The sequence below is a fragment of the Balaenoptera borealis genome (genome assembly GCF_965194805.1).
Source record: "Balaenoptera borealis genome assembly, chromosome: 16".
NCBI classification, from domain to species: Eukaryota; Metazoa; Chordata; class Mammalia; order Artiodactyla; family Balaenopteridae; genus Balaenoptera; species Balaenoptera borealis.
The window spans coordinates 41,758,190-41,781,208 of record NC_138872.1 but is presented as its reverse complement, the minus strand read 5'-3'; the positions used below and the strand labels follow the sequence as shown (position 1 = coordinate 41,781,208).

The window sequence follows — 23,019 nt, the reverse complement described above, 5'->3', positions numbered from 1 at the left end:
TGAGCTGTCAGATGCTTCTACAATTTCAAACAAGTTTTTCTTCTTAACCTTTTATGTTTAAACAGCATATTACTAAATTTCATGCCTGGATCTACTAGTTACCGAATAAGTAAGTTTTTTTCTTTTCTGTTCCCTGGCGCCACTCTAGCCCATATTTGTGTTATCTAATATGCCTCTTCTTACTTGTGTGGTCTATATGAATCAGGCTGCTTTCAAACTCGTTTCAGTTTCCAAGAAAACATTAGAGAAAGAAATCCACAGCTGTTAAGGACTGCCATCAAATATATCAAGCCGTAAAGCAGAAGCAGAAATGCACCGTTCTGCTAGCTCTCCAGCCTCTGACACATATCATAGGGTATGGCCTTCTCTCAGCTATTTAATGGAATCTAGTGCCCACAAGGACCAGCCTTTAGTATAGCTGCTTTCAGCTTAGCTGGATGTTTTAAAATTAATCACAAGGCAGGGAGAATAATTCTTATTAAGCAAAAGTCATCCAAAACAACCCAGTTCGCTGCTGGTGGGAATGAATATTGATATATGCAAAATATGGACGCAACTCATGAACTTAAGGGTGGCTGAAGGAAATGGGACATAAGTGTATACGAACTATATGGCTCTATTTTTATACATTGCAAAAACATGCAGAACTAATCGATTAGAGCTCAGGATACACTCCCTTGGCGGGTGTCTGTGTGTGTGTGTGTGTGTGTGTGTGTGTGTGTGTGTGTGTTTAGTGACTGGAAGAAATGTTCTGTTTCTCAACTGGGTGCTGGTTACAAAACTAGCATTCAGTTGGTAAATCATCAAGCTCTGTGCCTGATATGTACACCTTCTCATAGATGTATTATACTGAATAAAAAGTTTTTTTTTTTAAATTGGAAATGACTATAAAAATGCATACTCATCTCTAAAACAATCTTGGAAAAGGCAAGGAAAAAATCCAAATGGTAGGAAGGGATCTAATGGTCCCTCATGTCAGCATGATCACAAGTTCAAGCAGAAACTCTACTACAGACTGAATGTTTGTTTCCCCTACAGAATTCATATGTTGAAACCTAATCCCCAATGTTCTGATATTTGAAGATGGGGTCTTTGGAAGGTGATGAGGTCATGAGGGTAGAACCCTCATCAGTGAGATTAGTGGCCTTACTAAAGAGACCCCAGAGAGCTCCCTTGCCCCTCCCACCATATGAGGACACAGCGAGAAAATGGCTGTCCATGATCCAGGAAGCAGGCCCTTGCCAGGCACCAACTTTGTGAGCACCTTGATCCTGGACTTATCTGCCTTGTTAACTGTGAAAAATAAGTTTCTGTAGTTTCAAAGCCACCCAGTCTATGGTATTTTTGTTATAACAGCCCAGACTGACTAAGGCAGACTCCAGTGACAAATCAGACACGTATGTTTGAGGACCACTGGGCCAATAACCCTGTCAAATATGGCTGCAAAGGGCATTACTACTACTACTAATACTACAACTACTGCCACTACTGCTACTACTATTATCTCTGTTATGGGCCAGGCACTGCATTGAAGCTCCTTTCATAAATATGATCACATTCATCCTCACCAACAACCCCATGAGAAAATACTATGATTTCCATCTTGCAGGTGTCGAAACTGAACCTCAAACATGTTAAACTACTCACCTCAAACTGTTAGAAGACCTAAGATGTGGATGATCACTTACACTGGTGACCGTGAGCCCCTTGAGTCCAGACTATGGGCTTACCTGACCCCACTCTTTGGCTCCAGGAAATTCCCTCCCCATTGCTGTGTGAGATGACAGCAGATTGTTCCTCTGGCATTCATGTTTTCCTCTACGGGTTCAGGTTCGTTCAGCCTGTGTTCTTTGTCAGTCCGTGAAATGCTGACAGTGGAGCAGCCGTGGCCGTATCCAGCTCTCCTCTCCCACACATGTGGTTCAGTTCCACGGAGCCCCACAGGAAGGCTGCCAGCCTCACTGGATTCCAGGGACTCTCTGTGACTACAGTGTGCCCACTGCAATTATCAATGTGATCACAGAAGTTACCCAATCGCCTGCTTGCATTTAGAATTTTCAAAGGTTGATATGAGGGTAGATGTTTTCTGAATTCCCAGAGAAGTGCAGTTTTTTTTTTTTTTCCTTATGAACCCATATCAAATTATTTGTACTCAACATGAGCAAATTGGTGGAGATTTTTTGTAGTGAAGGGTAAGAATATGGTCACTTTGTGCTTGCATTAATGGTCTTTACAGATAGACCTCTGCTCAAATCCCAGCTAAGCTACTAAGTCCCAGTTTCTTTATCTAATAAATGAGGAAAATACCTTCACCAGGGAATTATTATAAAGATAAATAAAATACCAGGGAATTATTATAAAGATAAATAAAATAATGTGTGAAAGTACTTAGTTCAATCTCTGCCACGTTATACTTTTTCATAAGTGGTAAACACACGCATAGAATTTATTTAGTGTGTCGCAGAGTGACATCATGGATTATATACCCACGCATGTACATGCACACGCTCACAGAATCAGACTTGGGAGTCGTAGTCTTCTGACAGACAACAGCAAACCCTGCTTTTTGAGAGAGTTTGGTCATGTGGTACTTCTCTAAAATAGCTGAGAATTACAGAAAAAGATATAATCATGACCAACAGCATAATAAATAACGTGTAAACCAGCAAAACAGGTTTTAAAGAAATCTGAGTGTCTAAATTCTGAGGATTTCAGAAGTGTGAAATCTGTTCAACACTATGTATTCCTGAACCACTTGCTCAAATGGCAACTTGGCCATATGTGTAGCCTGACTTGCATGCTACGTTAGTCATTTCTAGAACACTTTGATACTTTGAGGCTAATAAACTCTTAACTGTTAACAGTCTGTAAGTCTACATGTAATAATGGCCTTTTACTCCATTGTCTTCCCTTCTCTTTAAAGACTACAAGAGTTCTGCCATCTTCCTTTATGTTCTATATGACCTCTCAAAAAACCGAGAGGGAAATGTTCAAACAGAAATTAGCCACAGCCACAGTGATGCTTCGGAAGCTAATTCAGAGCATAATTCAAGAAGACTCTGTTCCCTTACTCACTGGTGTTTAATGATTGTACTTCCTCATTACAGTTCTCTTGCCCCAGTACAGAGAAAATAATTAGACCTTGAATGTGGCAATTAAAAAGCAGATATCCTGAGCTCCAACACTGCCAGCAGACCAGCAGACTGTTAAGGAGATACTTAATGTCACCCTGGTGGCGATTTTCTAAAAGGTTATAGAGCACCGCTGAGAAAAAAAAAAATCATTCTTTAGCAAGTATGATGTAAGAGTTTAGATGTTCTAAGTTCAGGATCCTAAAAGCATACACGTATCAGAGCTAACGCTTTTTAATGCTGCCAGATATCCTTTAAGTCGTGAACTAATACTGTATTTCCGTGCTCTGTAAAGGTTATTCTTCCATGATAATGCTAATTATAACAAACAAAACTATAACTTCAGGTTAAGAACACCAGCAATCAAGTAACTTTATATTGTGAAGATAACACATACAGTCTATAAAAATGTTGTTTATGACACCCAATGAGATTCATTTGGAAAAGAAACTAAATATTCTCCTTCATCAGCTGGTATTTCTTTGATTTGTCACTGATGCCCATTAAGAAAAGACCCTAGGATGTTTGGCACAGAAACAAGTGTAGCTACATCACATAAGCACCCTTCAATCAGCGTACACATTAATACGGGTGAGACAATAAATGTTGTTTAAGCCACCTACTTCGTGGTATTTTATTATGGTGACCCTAGCAAATTAAGACAAGTACCAAACTTAATTTCAGACTTTCTGCACATGAATTCAACTATTAGAGGTGTTACAACTTGAGCCTAACACTTTGGTGAGTTGCTCTACAAAACCACATTCACTTGAGGCACATCGTAACAAAAGATTTATTTCTGCTTGAATCGAAACTTTCCTGTGGGACAGTTTATTGTCTACTAACCGTCTCTGCAGCTGATGGGGAGGTCCATGTGGTAAGAACCTGGAGTCTCCTGGTAACAGTGAGTGAGTGAGCCGTCGTGGAAGAGATTCCCCAGCCCCACAGCCCAGGCTTCAGAACATGCAGCTCCTACTGACATCCTGACTGCAACACAGGCGAGACCCTGGACCAGAGCCACCCAGCTAAGTCACTCCTGAATTCCTGATCCACAGAAACTGTGAAAGAGTAGATGTTTGCTACTTCAAACCACTAGGGTTTGGAATAATTTATTGCACAGAAATATATAACTAATACATCAACCTTCAGTGGTTAAAACATACTTGCCAGCTCTGTGTGAACAGAATTGTCCCTCTAAGCACAACGGTGGCAATGAACTGTAAACAGACATTTACAGAGGAGGTCTAAGAATGTTTTGCTGTCCTGATAAATATGGTTTATTTCATCCTACTTGAATGTCGGTGTGACGGTTGGAGCTGCAACAACCACCTTACCACTAGGAGGGAAAGGTCAAGGGAATCCTATTGACTTTGGCCCTGACATCACTGAGTTGCTGAAGTAACACCAGAAATTGCCTGCCTTTAAACTTGTTATATGAAGGAAAAAAAATTTTATTTAAGTAATTTTAGTCAGTTTTTCTGTTACCAGTAACTGGAACATAATCTTTCCTGATAAAAGCTTCTTCTCTATTTTATGTCATTTTGGGAGTTCTGGCATAGCTTCTCTGTTTTTATTCTTAGAAAATATAATCCATTAACTGCCATGAAAAGTCTTATTAATTTGTTTTTAAAAACTTTTAGAACCAGATATTTTGCACTTATTATCTCCATCCATGTTACCAGTATGAATAAAAAGGAACTATTAGAAGGAGAAAATGGAAGGAAAATAAGTAAAATGTATAAAATAAAAGGAAAAGAAAGAAAGGGGAAAGGAAAGTGGCCAAGATAAAAAATGTATAGAAGTGGAAAAGAGAAAATGATAAAGGGAAAAAATACATTTTTAAGCCTCTGGAAAGAAATTGGTGTGAAGATCATTAAAAGAATTTAAACATTAAAGTGTAAAACCATTTGTTGACTCCTTCTAGGATGTCAAGTAGTTTGTAAATATCATGTATAATAAGATTTTTGTAATCATTCAATTTCTTTTCCTAGTGTTTAAACTTTGGCATTAAGCAATGGAATGCTAAACTTGAGAAGCTTTTGATAACCATCTTTCCTAAAAACAAGATGTGAGGTGGTAATGAATTGAACCTTTGAAAACACAGAGTGAGTTTGCAGGTTCTGGTTATTTTATGGGTTACAAACCAAAGGGGGAAAAAGCAATTACTTACTCTACACAGATAAAAGAGAGATGGGATAAACAGTCCAAAGTAAACAAATATTGAATTAATTGGTGGCACAAAAAAGTTTTGTTTTTTACATTCACACAAAATGTGTCACACACGTATTATCAAAAAGAGAAGAAATTACAGATCAAATTTCTAAAGCTCTTTATAAGTCATTTGTGAAAATAAAATCTTTCTGGAATTTTTTTTATTCTTCTATTAAAAAATATTACCTAGTTTATACTTCCAGGTATAAGAGATTGATATGGTATCTGATGTTTCATTTCATTTTAAATGAGTATTTTTATTAATCCCACCTTTAGTAAATATTAAATTATAGTGTAGCATATTTCACAAATATCTGCATGACTCTGGAGTCAACATGTTTGCCTTTAATCCCAGATCCACGACAAGGTTACATCACTTCCAACAGAGACTTACCCTCCCTGGGCTTCAGTTTCTGCCCTTGTAAAATGGGGGAGATGAAAATACCTACCTACCTTACAGGACATTGTGAAAATTAGGTAAATAAATCCATGTGAAGTATTTAGACTAGGCCTAGAACACGGTCAGCAACCACTGTATTTAACAATTATTTTGGGAATAAAGACTTAATGAAATGTCTAGAAGTGAACATCACCTATAATTGTTTGACAAGTACATGGAAAAATTAGAGTTGAAATGTAGGAATTAGTCAAAAAGTGTGAATCTACAAGAGATATCTGAACCTCAGGATAAATACATGCAGAACAACCACGGTTTTTAGACATATTTTAAGGCTTAAGCATTTTTTTTGACAAAGCTGAAACGAGAAATCCTAAAATGAGGATAAACCAACCACAGTCAATTTCCACCACCTCCCTCTCCTTCAGCCCCTTATTTGAAGATGTGTCTATGATTTTAAATATTTTTTGTCACTTTTTACAATACAAATAAAACATGTTTGCTATCGACTAATCCAAAATACAAAATAGCAGTGAAGAGACAGAAAGAAAAAATAACTGCCTACATTTCCACTATCAGAAATAAACGCTATCAATTTGGTGTGTGTTCTTTCAGACCATTTTCTATGTTTTTTTAACAATCTAAATAAATAATGTATATTTTATACCATCGCATCATACTATTCATCATGTTTATAATCTGATTCTTTTATTTAGAATTATATGAGATGATTTTCATGCTAATAAACATAATTTTTACAGCCTAATTTTCAATGGCTATATAAATTTTTAAAATTTTATAAATTTTTCAAAATTCCTTATACTTTATGTTGGATATTTAATTAGTTTCTGGGTTTTCTCTGTTACAGGCACACCTCATTTTATGTTTGGCTTCATTGTGCTTCACAGACACTGTTTTTTACAAATTGAAGGTTTGTCGCAACCCTGCATCAAGCAAGTCTATTGGCGCCATTTTTCCAACGGCATTTGCTGACTTCATCTTTCTGTGTCACATTTTGGTAATTCTCCCAATATTTCAAACCCTTCACCAGTAAAAAAGATTACAACTCGATGAAGGGTCAGATGATGGTTAGTGTTTTTTAGCAATAAAGTATTTTTAATTAATGTATATACATTTTTTTAGACATAATGCTATTGCACACTTAGTAGACTGCAGTATAGTGTAAACATAACTTTTATATGCACAGGGGAACCAAAAAGCATGTATGACTCGCTTTATTGCGATATTCGATTCATTGCTGTGGTCTGGAACAGAAACCACAGTATCTCCAAGGTATGCTTGTATAAACAGTGCTGATTGTTTCTTGGAGCTAATAGTTTTGCTTATGCTTGAGATTAATTGCTAGAAATGAAATATTTTTAGGCTTTTGACATATGGCACAGCTACACTCCAAAAATGCTGTTCTGTGTACTGTTTCTTTGGTGCTCCTAATGGTCTCTATAAGCATCAAGAAAGTGACCTCAAACCAGGTGTCGGGGTTAGACTGTTCCAAAATGGTGAGAAGTCAAACAGAACTCAGAAGTACTTTGAGCATTTTGACTCTGATGCAAACCCAATAACTTGATCTTGTGTAGTACAGAACCAGGAACTAAAAGGGTTAAAACCGAAAGCTTGTCTGACAGACATTTAAACAATGATGTATCATTGTTCTGATTTAAAGCAAGAAAACTGTATGAATAATTCATCCCTCCCCCCCTCCCCCCAAAAATGTTTTTACACTCTCAAATCGGTGTTAAAATAGGAACTGTTTTGCCAAAAGTAAATAAGGGAAGTGTAAATTTCTCTTCCTGCTGAGACGGAAAAGGTTCTACATCACATCTGGGTAAGGAAATAAGATGCACCACCAGAAAATATTATTCTATAGGAATGACTGCTTTGCACTAAGGGACTCAAAGGAAACCCTGACCGGAAACCAACCAGTTCCAGTGAATATTTATGTTACATGAAGGGTGACCACCCTGGGTGGGTTTTTCACTTTTTTTACTGGACTGAGAGGGAAACTTTCTAATGGGGGAAACATATCACTTTTGGTAAGCTCATCGGTGATTAGGTCTTAAGGGTCCCACTTCATATTCTAAAAGGAGGTCATTTCTAAAATGAGGTCTAAGGCCTTATTATTAATAATAGATTAAGAACTAGCTTAAATACTGTCTCCTAACCCCAATCAAACTCAAACATCCCTTTATTATTTTCTTGAATTTCAAAACCTAAAGGGAACTGACTCCCTCACTTTCTCTTTTTTGAGAAATAAGTTCAAGGTAAGTACTCTTTAGGGGATGTTGTTTAAAAAGTTACTGTCACTGGCATTCTCTATTCTGGATGGTTATTCACTCAGTAAGATGTGCAATTAAATGCTCTCTTAAAAGAGAAAAGGCCCATATCTAGCTAAGTCTTTAGGGTTCCATATGGTCCATCTGAGAACAGGGAAATCAAACTATTATGAATTCCTAAGTTCACAGGAAATATTTGCACACATTATCCCATTGGGTACTCACAGCAACCTAGGAGGTAAGTCAGGCAGGTACGGTTACCCCAATTTAAACAAAGAGGAATCTGAGGTGCAGTAAGACTGAGCTGATTCTGAAGGGCACAGCAATAAATGATGGAATCAGGAGTCAAACCCACTCCTCCTGTTTTATTTATATATATATATTATATACATTTCATTAAGGGAAATTGACACTTAGTATCTTTCATCCACCAACATTTCTAACTGAAGGGCATTACTTCTTCACCTGTGCTTCTGAAGTTCCTCTCAATATTTCATTACCTCCAACTTATATGCAATTGGCTCCAGCTAGTGTTTTTCCTTAAAAAAATACCAACCCTTTTATAATAAGTTTGATTCTGGATAATTCTTGACCATGCCTATTGTGTTTGTTACAGAGTTAGTGGTTATACCAAGACTTAGTGGGAAACATTTAAGTGTCATTTACAGCCCAGTTAAGTTGATATGATCAGTATTATTTAAGTCCATGCTTGTAATAGAGCTGAAAATTGTTTTCAGTATATGACAACACAAAAGGAAAAAAGATCTTGCTTTCCTTTGCACTGATTACTATCTTCTTTTCTGGACTGATATACGAATACACCATTTAGTTTGAAGAACAAGTTTCTTGAGATGGTAGAACTAATCTATCCCATCTGGGGTCCTTGGAATACAGTATTATGAATATGTCTTCTCAATACCAAACATAAGCAATCATTTTTCTTTTCTCTCAAAATCTGCTGAAGTTGAGATATGCTTTAGCAATAATTTTTTGTTTTCTCCACCTATTGTCCATACGATTCATGGCCAATCCTCCCAGGCTGCAGTGCGGTTTACAATATCCCTTATGTCACAGCAATTCAACGAATCTCTCATTACTTTCTGAAGTTCCCCTCCCTTCCCTTCCTTTTTCTTTCTGGAGCTTCCTTAAAATTTGCCTTTTACCACCCAGTGTTCACTTTATCAGTACTCCTGGGACTAGCACTTAGATTCTTGTTTTCAGCTAGTCAAAACTGTACAGGAAAGCAGGAACAATGACACGGAAGGCTCATGGCAGAGTAAATAAATCAGTTAGGGGAGCCCTTCTAAATGAGAAGAGTACAACATGAAGGACGGGTAAATAGATACTCATCAGTGGAGAGTGTAGGCTGGCACTCCCTCTGCAGAACCGGCTGACTGCCCATGAGGAAAACCCACAGCCAGTATACTCTGCAATGTACACACACACACACACACACACACACACACACACACACATCATTATAAGTGTGAAAATGTTTTCTGAGATAAACAGCTCTATAGGAAATGAGTAGTGTAGGGGCAGTGGTGAGTGAGGTGGCAGGTTATGTGGTCTCTTGAATCTAATGTAGATTTGATAAGGCAATGTGGAAGAAGGACAAGTACTGTGGATTGAGAGGCAGTTTCCTAGATCCAGGAGTCTCTCCAACTAGACAGGTCATTTAACTTCTGTGACACAGTAGATTGAAGGTTTTCATACTGGGCTTCATGGAGCACTCGGGGTTCCCAGGAGTCCACACAACAGTGACAATGGGAGAAGCCCTGCTGTCCTCAAGCGGACTCAGACTTCCAACTCCATTCAGAACAAGACCTGTTTCATATTTAAGATTTTGTTTAAATAAAGTTTTTTTAATGTAAAAAAATTAAACAAAACTATCTCTAGGGTCACTTCTAATTCTAAGATTTTATTCTCTTATTCCCCTGGAAGGGGAGAGGTGAATGGCTCCATTCTCACCATCACAAACAATCCTATCTGCCAACCTCTGATGAATTACTGAATTACTGACTTGGTTACATTTAAGGACGGCATGTTATGAACATGGTCATACAAGGTCAGTGACCTCCAAGTCATCTGATGGTTCATTTTTCAACAAAAAGTCAGGAAGAAAAGAGTTTATTGATAAGTTATGTTGGTAGGAAAAATTAGGCAGGAGAGAGACTAACACTCAAGAGATAGGGAAAGGGAGTCTTTAACCTTCTCCTTATACTAGACCTATTTCTGCCAACTCCTGTGTCTTATCAGAGGGAGGGAGAAAGAGAGAGAGAGAGAGAGGGAATGAGAAATAGAGAAATAAGTTAGTAATCTGATTGGTTAGAGTTTGAGCTACTGATTGGTCATATTTTCTAATAAGTGGGGCCACAGTTCCTTAAATTGTACAAACCCACACTCTTACTTGACCTGTATTCTCAAATTTGAAGACAGCAGGAGTCACTGCTTAAGTCTTGAACTGAAGCTCTCACTGGACCACTAGGTACTAAAGCAGCACTCATTCACTGCCAGGCTTAGCTGGAGCTCTCTTGGGAGCTCTGTCAAGAAGTACAGTTTTAGCTGGACAAGCCTGAGACATTCCTGGGCTCTTCGGCTATCAAAAATTCCACCCTGGGGCTTTCCTGGTGGCGCAGTGGTTGAGAATCTGCCTGCTAATGCAGGGGACACAGGTTCGAGCTCTGGTCTGGGAAGATCCCACATGCCGTGGAGCAACTAGGCCCGTGAGCCACAACTACTGAGCCTGCGCGTCTGGAGCCTGTGCTCCGCAACAAGAGAGGCCACGATAGTGAGAGGCCCGCGCACCGCGATGAAGGGTGGCCCCCGCTTGCCGCAGCTAGAGGAAGCCCTCGCACAGAAACGAAGACCCAACACAGCCAAATAAATAAATAAATAAATAAATAATAATTAAAGGTGCTAATAATTAAAAAAAAAAAAAAATTCCACCCTGCTTGCCACTGAAAATGTTGAGAAAAAAACAAATATCCAAAATACAACTAGAATGTTCAGGTTAGATCAAAGTTATCAGTATAACATTATGTAGTTGGACATACTCATATATAGATGGCACAGATTCTGAAGTCTCATATTTCCCTTCTAAGCTCAGCAATATTCAAGGCCAGCCCTAGGAATCTGGGACAATACTTCCTGGATACAGCTGCACCTGGGATGTGTATCAAAGATAACATCTGGTCACCAGACCCTAGAAACTGTTTAAGAGTAAACCTAACTAAGGTACTTGACAGTCGTCACAGGGCACAGTTCCCAGGCCACACTTGTGGGTGAGGTCAACCATTTCTGTGATTTGTCTGAGTTTTCTTCTCCCACAAATACGTATGAGAGTATCAAAAAAAGACACATGGACCTTGTATTAGTCAGGAATCTGGCAAGAAACTGTCAGATGGCACAGGGACGCAGAGCAAGAGCAGGAGGCACTTCTCACGCCGGAACTGAAAGCACAGGGAAGAAATGGTGTTACTGGAGTCTTGTGAGTGCTGGCTCCCTGAAGGACAGCCCTCTGGACAGGAGCTGTATTCCCGGAGGAATACAGCCTCTTCCAGAAATGGGATCCTATGCGGTGGGGGGGGGACTATCCCAACCTTTATCCCCACCATTCCTCTCATTTCCTGTCAGTGCCCCCCAATAGCTAAGCCACTGTCAAACCACATAAGTCAAATGGCAAGGGAGTCCAGGGAATGCATCCAAACTATCCATCTGCTGGGGGCATAGATCAGGGCAGAGAATGAATCTGGGAATATGCACATATGGTGGGACAACTGGAAATATTCAGCACAGATCCTCAGCCTAGGAAAATACAGACATGCAAATATGAGGTTTGTGAAGCCCTGAAGCCTATTTATGGATACCAGTTAAGAAACTGAATACTTTAACGACTTCCAAATCTACATCTACAGATCTTTCTCTCTCCTTTAAGTACAGGTTTTATATATACAGCCACCTTCTAGACATTTTCTCTCAGATATCTAATAGGCATCTCAGATTCAGCCTGCTCAAAGCAGAGGCAGTTATCTTCTTCTTCCCTTTAGATACCTGTTCCTTCTCACGGATCCCCTTTTCTACTAACTTGAATCAACCTGGCCAGGTAAATCCTAATCTTTCACTCTTTTTCCCCTTCACTCTCTAAATCCCATCAGTGACTAAGTCCTGTTAATGCCACCTTCTACGTGTCTCAGGTATTTATCCTCTTACTGTCTACTGCATCACTACCTCCTTGATACAGGCCTCCATCACCTCCGACCTGGACCACTGCCCCTTCACACCCTTTCTCTACCTCTTACTCCTCCCCATCAGTCTATTCTCCACAAAGTCAGGGAGGTATTTTTCTAAAAAGAAAATCCCATTATACCATTCCTTTAATTAAAACCCTTCAACCTCTCCCATTTGGTTACAGAAACCCAAATCCATCCAGATTCACCTGCATACACAGGAGCTTTGTCTCCACTGCTCCCTCACGACCCTTGAACTCTTGCAACACAAAGGAGTGGCAGGGTTTCTTTTTGCATATGTTTTTGAATGCCTTTCTCCCAGCTTCACCATCATTTTCCTGGTAAGTTTTTGTTAACTTTTTATTTAGGACTAATATTTAAATTACAAAAAAGTTGTAACACAAAGATCTATATATCCTTTCCCTGCACTTTTGTACATTCCTTTATATCCATTTCCAGGAACAATTTCTCTGATCCTAACCCCATCTTGGAGAGCTCATTTCCGCCATTCTCTGTGCTCTGTTTTTGTTGTTGTTGTTTCGTTTTTTTCTGTTCTCTATTGTAACTACACTTTCTATACCGTTCTGTGCTGAGCTGACCTGTCTGCATGGCACTTAATAGGCCAAGTTCCATAATCATATGGGCACTGCATTACCAGGGACCACTGCAGAGCTTACCTTCAGTAGGCACCCAAGAAACATATGCTGAGTAAATGAGTGAATGTCCAATCCTACAATCAAGAAATTTAAAAAGACATCAAGGTAGACGGGGTTTGCTGTGTGTTTTTTTTTTTTTTTTTGGTTTGATTTTTTTTTTTTTTTTGTCACCCTATAAATTGAGTCAGTGCCATTAGCTCGTCTCTATTCCAAAGGAGCAGAGGAAGAAGAAAGAATCTATTACTCTGTGAACAGACAATGGCCCCACTCCTGGGTGAGTCAGCTAAGCTTGTACAGACACTTGAGAAAAGATAAATTCAAGAAGAGGGAATCTCTGATGTGCTACCTGATGGCCTGAGTGGAGGACTGTGCTAAAAGTACTACACAGTCCCTGAAAGGCACGGGAGGACTGTCACTCTTTCTTGGGGAAGTCTGTAGACCTTGCAGAGCTAAGAAAGTTCCCAGGCAACGAGGTGAGTGGTCTCATCACCAGGAGGCAATGTGACCTACCAGAGGTCCTGAAAGGGTACAGAACAGACCTGGAGTCATATCGCCCGGCAGAGGCCATATTCGGGGATGTCACACACATCTACCTACTATGGAATGGGAAGAGATTTGGAGGAACATGGTGGTGGTTCCTGCTGCAGCAATTTACCAGTGGGAAGATGCCTAAGTATTTGCTGATTTGTCTTCATTATAGGCAAAACTTCCTTCCAATGAATGCTTACAAATTGTAAAGAAAGGAGCATCTAGGTTCGTGTGTGGGGACTATAGAGGGGCACCTTAGACCCAAGGGCAACCAGCGTATTTTCAAAATCAACTCATCTACAGCTCTATCAAGCGAAAACTGCATTTCAGGTTTGGTGGCATTAAAAAAAGCAGTCAGAGAAAAAGCCCCCCCCCCCAGGAGAGGAACCTAAGGAATATAAAGCAAGTGTCAGGATTCAGCACTCTTAGATTTGCTCAAGCACATCAATGAGCTGAAACAGCTATCTCATAATGAGGATCCTGGGAATAAAAAAAACAAGTTTAGGTAAGAACCACTTTGTATGAAGGGGCAGTAAACTAACTGAAGTCAATGTAAAAGATTCTGAGTGTTCACCAAAACTGGAGCCCTAGGATGAGTAAGTGCAGTGCTGGGAATTATATGAGGAATTTGCTACTCTTTTACCTCAGAAATAGATATCATGACTCAACTGTTAATGATACATAGCAATGGCAAAGTTTCAATAGATTGCATCCAAAAAGAAAGTCAAACACTTTGACTCACCGAGTGGTTTTCACAGTTATCTAAGACAATTTCCTGTTTTCAAGAACCCTGTTGTCAGAATCCAGGGCCGAGATCTTAACAATACCTGAATAACTATAAATACTATAAATCAAAGAAGAAAACAGGCTTTCCAATAGAGACAAAAACAAAATGGTCTGGGGGTGGTGGAGGGGTGGTACGGGCAGCTGGTAAAATCAGGAAACATCCCTGGAGAAAGAAACATCTGAGATGGAACTTGAAAGTGTAGGATTTCAATAACCTGAGTTATTAGATGAATAGGTGGCAAGGAAACAATGAAAAAGTTCCAACAAGAGGGCAGTTAACAATCTACCCTGCAAAAGAATTTCAGAGACTAAGAACAGAGAAAGGGCAAAATGTAAAAGGCATATGAATGTTCTTTTGGAAGAAGGGTCAGAAGAGAACTCAGAATAATGTAAGGGAACAAGGATAAGGAGAGTAAACAGACCTGGAGGATGGAGCATGTGAGGGAATGAGGTCCTGGGTGGAACTGAGGCAGAGGTTAAGACTAAGGGTACCTCTCTGTACTTAGTTTTAACGTGTGTGTAACTGACAACTTAGAGAATTATGTTATTCATAAACAGTGACTATAAAGAATTTCCACTGACAATTGTATTTAATGCCAGAAAATAATAAGAACCAACATTAATTAATTTTTTATTGTATACCTGGCCTCAGGCTCAGTACTTTACACTTGAAATACAATTTTGAATCATTTCTGTATACTCATAGTACCAGATACCTCCAGAGGACTTTAGAGCTAAGATTTTAAAAGTACAAGCACTTCCAAGATTGTAAATACCCAACTTGCCCGCACCTTGAAATGAAGAAATTGCCATCTTCTCAGCATCCCTCTCTGCCCCCTCTCTACCCTGCCCCCAACTCTACTGGCAACATGGGAGCTGACTGATCCAATACCCCTTCATCAGCAGTTCTTATTTTCCCCTTCAGAGTTCTGTGTGATACATGAACCCTCAGCCCCACTCAGGACTTCAGTACTTCATGGCTCATTCGGCACCACCTCAGAAAACCTCCTTCATGTCCACAAACTTTCCCTTTGTCAGATGCTTTCTTCTGCTTCAGCTCTTGCCCAGTTACCTCCGGAATCTCAACCCACTTATTCTATCTTTTGATCTTACTCTTTTCTGTTACTCATTCTATTTTTAAGTCAAAAGGGAACTTAATCATGTTGAGAAATGGAAGAGCATTTACCACCAATGCTATTTTGAAAAAAAGAAAGCTCATATATTGTGAAGTAAAATTGCACAGTAAAATAAACCCTACTTCACCTTTAAGTATATCCAGAATTCCTCTCTAAAATCTACATGAACTTGTATATGTATATCCTGATTTTCTAAGTATATCATATTTGTCTTACGCTTCAGAACTGAAATATGGTAATTCTTCGTCATTTTTTTCCTATTTTAAGAAGTAAAATAGTATTTTCTGAAATTTCTCACTGTAAATTAATATTATTTCTTCTACACTATGGGTGAAACAAATTTTATAGGCTAACCTAAGATCCTAACCCATTTAGAAAATTGATTGTTCATGAAAATGAACTCTGCACTCTAAACTAATTTATAAATATACCTTTTTAATACAATCTCTTTGTATATTGGAAACTGTCTGAATATGAAGATAAAGCATATTATGATACTGTCATGCAAATGATGACATGAAGTATCTAACTAAACATTAGTGATGCCTTTTCCAAGACCATTAATTAATCTTTGTACTAGATCAGTTATGCCATCAAATCTCTTATTTTACCCTTAAAATTTCTCATCAGTTTTCTATGCACTTGAAATGTTTAAGAAAATTAACTCAAATATAAGATGTAAAACATATTAAGAGTTGAAGACCTTCCCAAAGTCTAGTTTTGATATGTCTAACAGCATATCAAAAGAGCTTTATAAATTCTCCTGTTGTTTTTATGACTTGAAAATTACAATGAGCCAGGCAAGCAATCTGTATAGTAAATAATGAATTAATAACCTACCTAATTTCGAAAAGGGATTCAAGTCAGCTTATCTGAAAGCATATAATTAAGCAAGATACAATGAATTAAACACAAGCAAGAAAAAGAAAAAAAGGAAAGTGAGATGGAAAAAATAGGTAGATTTATATACAGACACATGTCATGAAATATTGGGACTATGAGGGGGTCCCCAGATCTGGTTCTTAGAGTTCTAGAAGCCAATCTAAAGAGAAAAAAAAATTATCAGTTGCAAGATTCACAGTGTTTACAAAGTAAAAACTAACCTAATGGTGCTTATCTAAGGATGAGAACAGCTGTTACTGATACTGAACTCCTAAAGAGATCCTTAGCATCTTCAATGATATCCTTAGAGTAATCTGAATGACGGGATCCATATTCTCCACATAAGTAGACAGAAGCACACCAAAGCCTAGTTGGATAAAACCAGCTCCATGGGAGGCTATGCAAGTGTTGACCAGGGAATGGGTCCCCCATGGACTGAGTTATGAACAACTTTAGATCATCTATAATAATATATGGACTAATTATCTTTCAGTCAAGCTTGCATAAATATTCATTCCTAGCCCATGTTTTGAAATGTGCCAAATTCACATGCCTGGATCCAGCTACTTAGTGTGGCTGGGGAAATATAGAACTGCATGCTTTAATAAACAGTGAAGCTCAGGGAAGCGTTCTGGATATGAAATTGCCATTGAACAATCTATGCAGATTACTTCTGCTTTCCACAATAAACAAGTGTTGCTATTATCCTAAAATGGATAATGATATAAATACTTACTGAAGTAACAATGCTATATAAATCCAATGGCACAAGTGATACGCTGGTCAAACAAACACACACACAAAAACAAGGCACTAGAAAACTGAAATTTCTATGCTTATTTTTCTCCTTTAATAAATATGAAATCAGTGAAGTTTATATACAGACTTTTAAAAAGAGCCATATTGGATCTATTTTTTTTAATAAGCTGTCTACCCAAGAAAATAACATTATTGTCCAAACTGGTACTTTAATTTCTTGAAACTAAATGAAGTTTACTCTTTTAAATTCCCTCGACACATTTCAGAGTGTTATAGCTTTGATCCTCAAATTTATCTAACAGGGCTTTTTTCACTTTGTTTTGTTTTTCAACTTGCTACACAGAAGTGAAATATAATAAATTAAGGTTTTAATGTACTCTGTCAATGAAGAAAGTGATTTCCTTTTAAAAGCTTGACTGTATTACTCATTTGCTAAGTTGTCTTAAACTTAGCGTTACTTCTTTCAGATATTTAATTCAAAAATGCCATCTTTTGCAATAAATTTATAAATTAGTATAAATAAATATGACTCAAATTTTAAACAATGTCTTTTTGTTCTTGTTACATTTGTTAGAAATGTTTTCATAGGGATAAGGGCATGTGGGCTAATGCCTCAACAGATCAAGATGGGGGATACAGGTAAGTCATTAACTATGAAGGGGCATGGCAAGCTTCTGATTTATAGTTGAAATTAATCCATTATAATCTTGGTGATCACCTACTATGTGCCAAGCAAATTATGAGTAACAGGGATATAAATAATAAACAGGAGATAAGGTTCATACTGTCATGAAGCTCACAACCTAATGGAAAGGTCAACACATTTTTTTTTTTGAGTTTTATTTTATTTATTTTTTTATACAGCAGGTTCTTATGAGTTATCTATTGGAAAGGTCAACACATTTTTAAAAGCCATAGACTTAAAGTGATACAGACATTAAACAGAATCTGTGAGAAGAGTAACAGGGGATGTCATTGGATAGGTGGTCAGACAAGGCCACTCTGAGGAGGGGATATGCTTAAGATTCACCAGAAGGAGAAGGAGTCAAGTACGCAAAGAGTAACCTAGGAAGAAAGAACAGAAAGTTGGAAGATCCTGAAGTAGGAAAAAGCTTGAGACGTTTTAGGAACTGATGGAAACCAAGGTAGCTGGAGTTCAGTGAACAATGGATGAGCAGGAGATGAATTGGGTAGAGGCCAAATCATGCAGGGTCATGAAAGTTTCAGCAAGAGCCTTGATTTTATTCTAAGGAAATGGAAAAACCCTAAAGGACTGTGAAGACTAGCAAGGATAAGGGCAATGCATTTAGAAAAAAGAGCAAATTAACAAAATTAAACTTCCCTTAATGACCCAAGATGCTAAAAAGTCTTAAGAGATCATTTTTAAAAGATGTAGAAATATCAGTTAAACAAAATCAAGTAAACTGAGTATAGCATCTAACAAATGTTACATTTGGAATATGGACAATCTTGGTGGTGTTTTCTGTTTGTTTGTTTGAGGCTCTTCCTTTTGATGGAATATTTATTTCCTCTTAATTTCATACATGCTGACCCAGACAGAAGCCTCTAAGATTCTTAAAATTATGTTTCCCTCCAAAGAAAAAAAGACAGAAAAGTACAAAGGATAATACAATGAACACTTGTGTTCTCAATCTATTAAAAGTTTTGATTTTTTTCAGATTTAGCCACTAGAGCAATTATGTTAATATAACACACTTTGTACTAAATTTTGACCCCAAAAGCAACCTAAATAATCCTCTCAAAAACTACTTCCTATTCTCCTGGTAGATAAGACAATAAATCCACTGAATTTACTAGACTTTGTCAGTCAAATTTCAATGTAACCACTGTTCATGAGGGGTGCAATTCTCAGGTAATTTTACTTACAACCAAAAAACAATGTATAAGAAGCTGTTAGGCACTTGTGTCTGATTTAAACAGCATATACAGCATTCTGAAGTATATGAGGTAAGAAATGTTCCTGGTGGGGTGACCTCATCCAAAATGCCTCTAAGGAGGAATGGTGAGAACATAGCTGAGATGACCTCATCAGAAATGACCCAAAGCTGGAGTGGTGAGAACAAGGCTGAGGTGACCTCATCTGAAGTGGCCCAGGGCTCTCATGGTCAGGGCATCAGGAGAGAGTGGGCACCTCTGCTCTGATGAAGTCTCCAGCACACATCACTCTGATTCCTCCGTGTGTCCTAATTCTAAGGATGATCTCAGAGACAGAGACTGGAAGATGAATCCTGACCTACAGTCGTCACCCATCAAGGCAGAACCTATGCCGTGATTGCTGAGCCATTGTCAGCTGACAAGAAAGAAGCCAAGCTCCTCTCAGGACACACATGGCATACCTTTGCTTACTGTAAGGTCCCATAGGGTCATGAGACCTTAAAAACAACATGATTCTTTTATCAGCAAACAAATAAATAAACAAAACCCAGGAAGTTTCTTCCATTGTGTCCTTGGCTCAACAAAAACTATGATCTTTTAAATTCATGTTCGTCCACCATCCCCTTGGCATCTCTCACAAAAATCCATTTTATCTAAAAATGTCTCACATGCAGGAGTTTCTGGATCCTGGGATGACAGATATCTTCTGATTTCAAATGTACAAGCCAAAAACATATTTTTCACAATGCTTGCTATATGGGGCAGAGTGTTCTTGGGGAAACTATTTTAGGGCCCCAAAGTCTTCAGTTCGTGGGTTTACATGCCACTTTCAGTTCACAGCCCTGTGCATAACTGTGACAACTAACAGATGAAAAGAAACACTCTAAGCCCACTAAACACTCAATATCCTATTCTCTGTGTTCCCCAAATGAGAGAAACTGAATGTAAGCAACCACTAATTGACAACAGCCGCTAACTGACACAGATACAACTACTTTCATAATCTATTTGCTGTCTTCATAATCCTTTCACCACTGTTTATCTCTTGGTAGCTGAGGTTTGAGACAAAATTAGAAGCATACTGCTCTGGATTCTCTTCCATGAAATTAAAAAAAAAGAGGTTCAGCACATGATGGATGTTTTTAGAGAAAATATTTGCATTTTTAATAATATAATGCCAACTATATCATAATCTCTACAGAGGTGGAGACTACGTCCATCCTATTTTCCAAGGGCGCCATATTACCTTCACGTGGTAAGTACTCAATCAGTATTTGTTGAATTAATGTTGGATGATCTGAAGTGTAACATGATAAGTAGAAACATAGAAAATATGTATTGAATGTGGCTCGCTTACTATTGGTAGCCTATTTTTACAGAAGTATTTTATTAAAAATAATTGATGTAGATTTCTACCTGCCTCTCCATTCCCGTTTTGTTTGTTATTATCTTGTATCAGCATGAAGCCAGATGAAAACTGATTTACTTTCACAACATGTTTCCTTCTGTTATAAAATCACAGTTCCCAGTTTAAATAAAAATGTAGATTTGGACATGATGCTTTAGTGGCCACACACACGTACGTACACACACACACACACACACACACACACACACACAAACACTTGTTAGTACCCAAGTCCTCAGAATGCCCAGCATTCCCAAATGGGATGCTCTTCTCTACTGATTAATGCAGGATTGCACAGGGCTGTGTTCTAGGATTTGGTTATCCCCCTTTTAACTCAAAACCTCTGTCTTATTAAAGAAACTGCATAGTGATAATTTTCTTTAGAAATGTATGAACAATACTGTAAGTTATCGGATCAATCAAGATGCTGTAACATAAGACTTATATTTTCTTGTATTCTCAATATGACTTCATTTAAACAGAATTCTTCTGGTGTAATCTGACTATATAAGTACGAGAAGAAAACAATACATAAAAATAGAACAAGACATTTGAATTAAAAATGACAATTTTTTATATTGATAGTGATCTATTTATGCCCTGACAATTCAAAGTTTCTCTTTATAAATACACATGCACATATACCCACACCTACACTTATACATTCATTGTAAATATATAGAACGTATTTTACGTACCAAGTCCTGGGTTTGATGCTGGTAAGACAGTGATGATCAAAAGCAGACTTGATCCCAGGTCTTCTCAAACTTCCAGTCCAGTGGGGGAAATGTTCTTAATGAAATAATCCCATAGCAAAATGCAAACTCACCACTGTGGCCAGCAGTGGAGATCTATGTGGAATGGTTAGAGCATATATGAGAGGCATGTGGTTTTGTTGGGAGGAATGGACGGAGCTGTTTCATTCAGGAGCAGGGACTTTCTGGCACAGGAATGAAGCGGGATCTGAAAGATGAGGAGGAAGTAAGCAGGCAGAGATGGGGAGGATTGTGAAGTCTGGCTCTGAAATTCAGGGAAGCTAAATACACATGGATGTAACCCTCAAACAATGGGGAGCCAGTGGGTACACACAACTAGCTGCCCATTCTGCAGGCATATCATTATAGGTCCTATTCTTCATCCTCCCGAGGTCCTGTAGAATCAAGCCACCATTGCCTATAGCAGCAGCCTCAGGAAAGCACTCTTACAATGGCTTTTCCTTCTTTTCTTGTTCCCTCTCACCACTCCTTCACTGGTAGTTCCTGATTCCACCTTCCAAATAAAAGCCCTATAAGACTCTTATCTCACGTTATGCTTTTTGAAGAACTGCAAACCAACACACTAAGCACAACATGGGATGAGAGGAGGACAAAAATGTATAGGTCTGTTAGGCATTTTATCTCTATCCATTCAGTGGGTGTTTCAGCCACTGAAGTGTGTTTGAAAGGATGGAAATAATTAGACTTCTTTGTCAACAAGGTCTTTCTGGATGCGGTGCTGAGATCAGATGAGGAAAAGAGGGGATGAGGTTCAGAAGTTATTACCATGGTCCAGGTGAGAAAGAATGGTGGGTTACACTCGGGAGGAACCACAGTGACAGAAAGAAGAAGATGGATTCCAGAGTTATTTAGGTAACAAAAGTAATAGCATTTGATGATAAAAGTAGAGTATCAAGGATGGCTGCTAGTCTTTTGGCACATACAACTCAGTGGATGTGGCACCATTCACTGAGCTAGGAAGCATTGAAGAAGTTTCGGGTATAATGGGGGAAATATTAGGAATGCTTTAAATCTAGGTTGAATCTGAGTTATCTTTAAGGTATCTCAGAAGAACCATAAAATATGCATATATATATATATATATATATAAATTCTGGAACCCACAGGAGAAATTTAAGTATTTCTAATTTCATCTTTATTTCCGTGGCAATGGGATTCATGAACAATGGGAAAAAATAAATAAATAAGAAGAGGGTGAAGTATCAGGTCTTGAGTATTTTCAACTGAGTATTTATGAAGCTGGATTGGCAAAGGAGACTGAATAGGGTGGGCCAGAGGGATGGGATGAAAATCAAGGGACTGTTTCATCACAGAGGCCAGAGGAAGAGGGTATTTCAGAAGGAAGGCAAAGGTGTACAGTACCCTTACTACTGCGTAGGTAAGAGGTAGATAGGTAAGATTACTGTGATAGACTGTACTATTAGCACCAATTCTTCACCTGCCCATGCATCCACATTCTTTATACAGTCACTCTGCAGTTTCACCCACTAAAAGAGATGGAGTATATTTTCCCATTTGTATTTATTAGCCAAGTAACTTGCTTTGGCCCAAAGAAAAAGGTAGAACTGAAGGCATGCAGCTACTGAGCACTTCTACTTGCCTTCTTGCACTTCTGCTATCCTCATGAGAAGGACTTGCCCGGTCTAGCCAGTGAGTCCCAGGAGAAAGACAGACAGTAGAACAGAGCCCAGTGGTCCAACAGATGCACAGATGTAAGAACTAAATAAGTGCCTAGGGTTGTTTGCCCCAAAGTTTTGTCATTGTTTATTACACAGCATTGTCTTGACAACAGAAAACTAACACACTAACTAAAACCTATCTGCCAGATTAAGGATGGAGGTCATTAATTGGCGTAGATTAGTTTTGCTATGAGGAGAAGGACATAGATAGGGTGGTGGGAGAACCACATGGATTTGAGAGAAGTTGCGTGTGC

General features: G+C 38.4%; 1 protein-coding gene across 9 annotated transcripts in view; it reads right to left on the bottom strand.

Annotated features, from left to right (window-relative positions):
* The window catches only part of MACROD2 (mono-ADP ribosylhydrolase 2), a 1,990,905-nt gene that overhangs the window by 1,246,624 nt on the left and 721,262 nt on the right, over positions 1-23,019 (bottom strand). Inside the window, exon 6 of one of the 9 annotated variants that reach the window (XM_082359158.1) lies at positions 705-21,273. The exons of the other annotated variants lie outside the window; for them this stretch is intronic. Within the exon in view, the coding sequence (XP_082215284.1) occupies positions 21,230-21,273 (44 nt within the window). The 3' untranslated portion in view covers positions 705-21,229. Of the gene's footprint in view, positions 1-704; positions 21,274-23,019 lie in introns of those variants that run through there. 9 annotated transcript variants of the gene reach the window in all.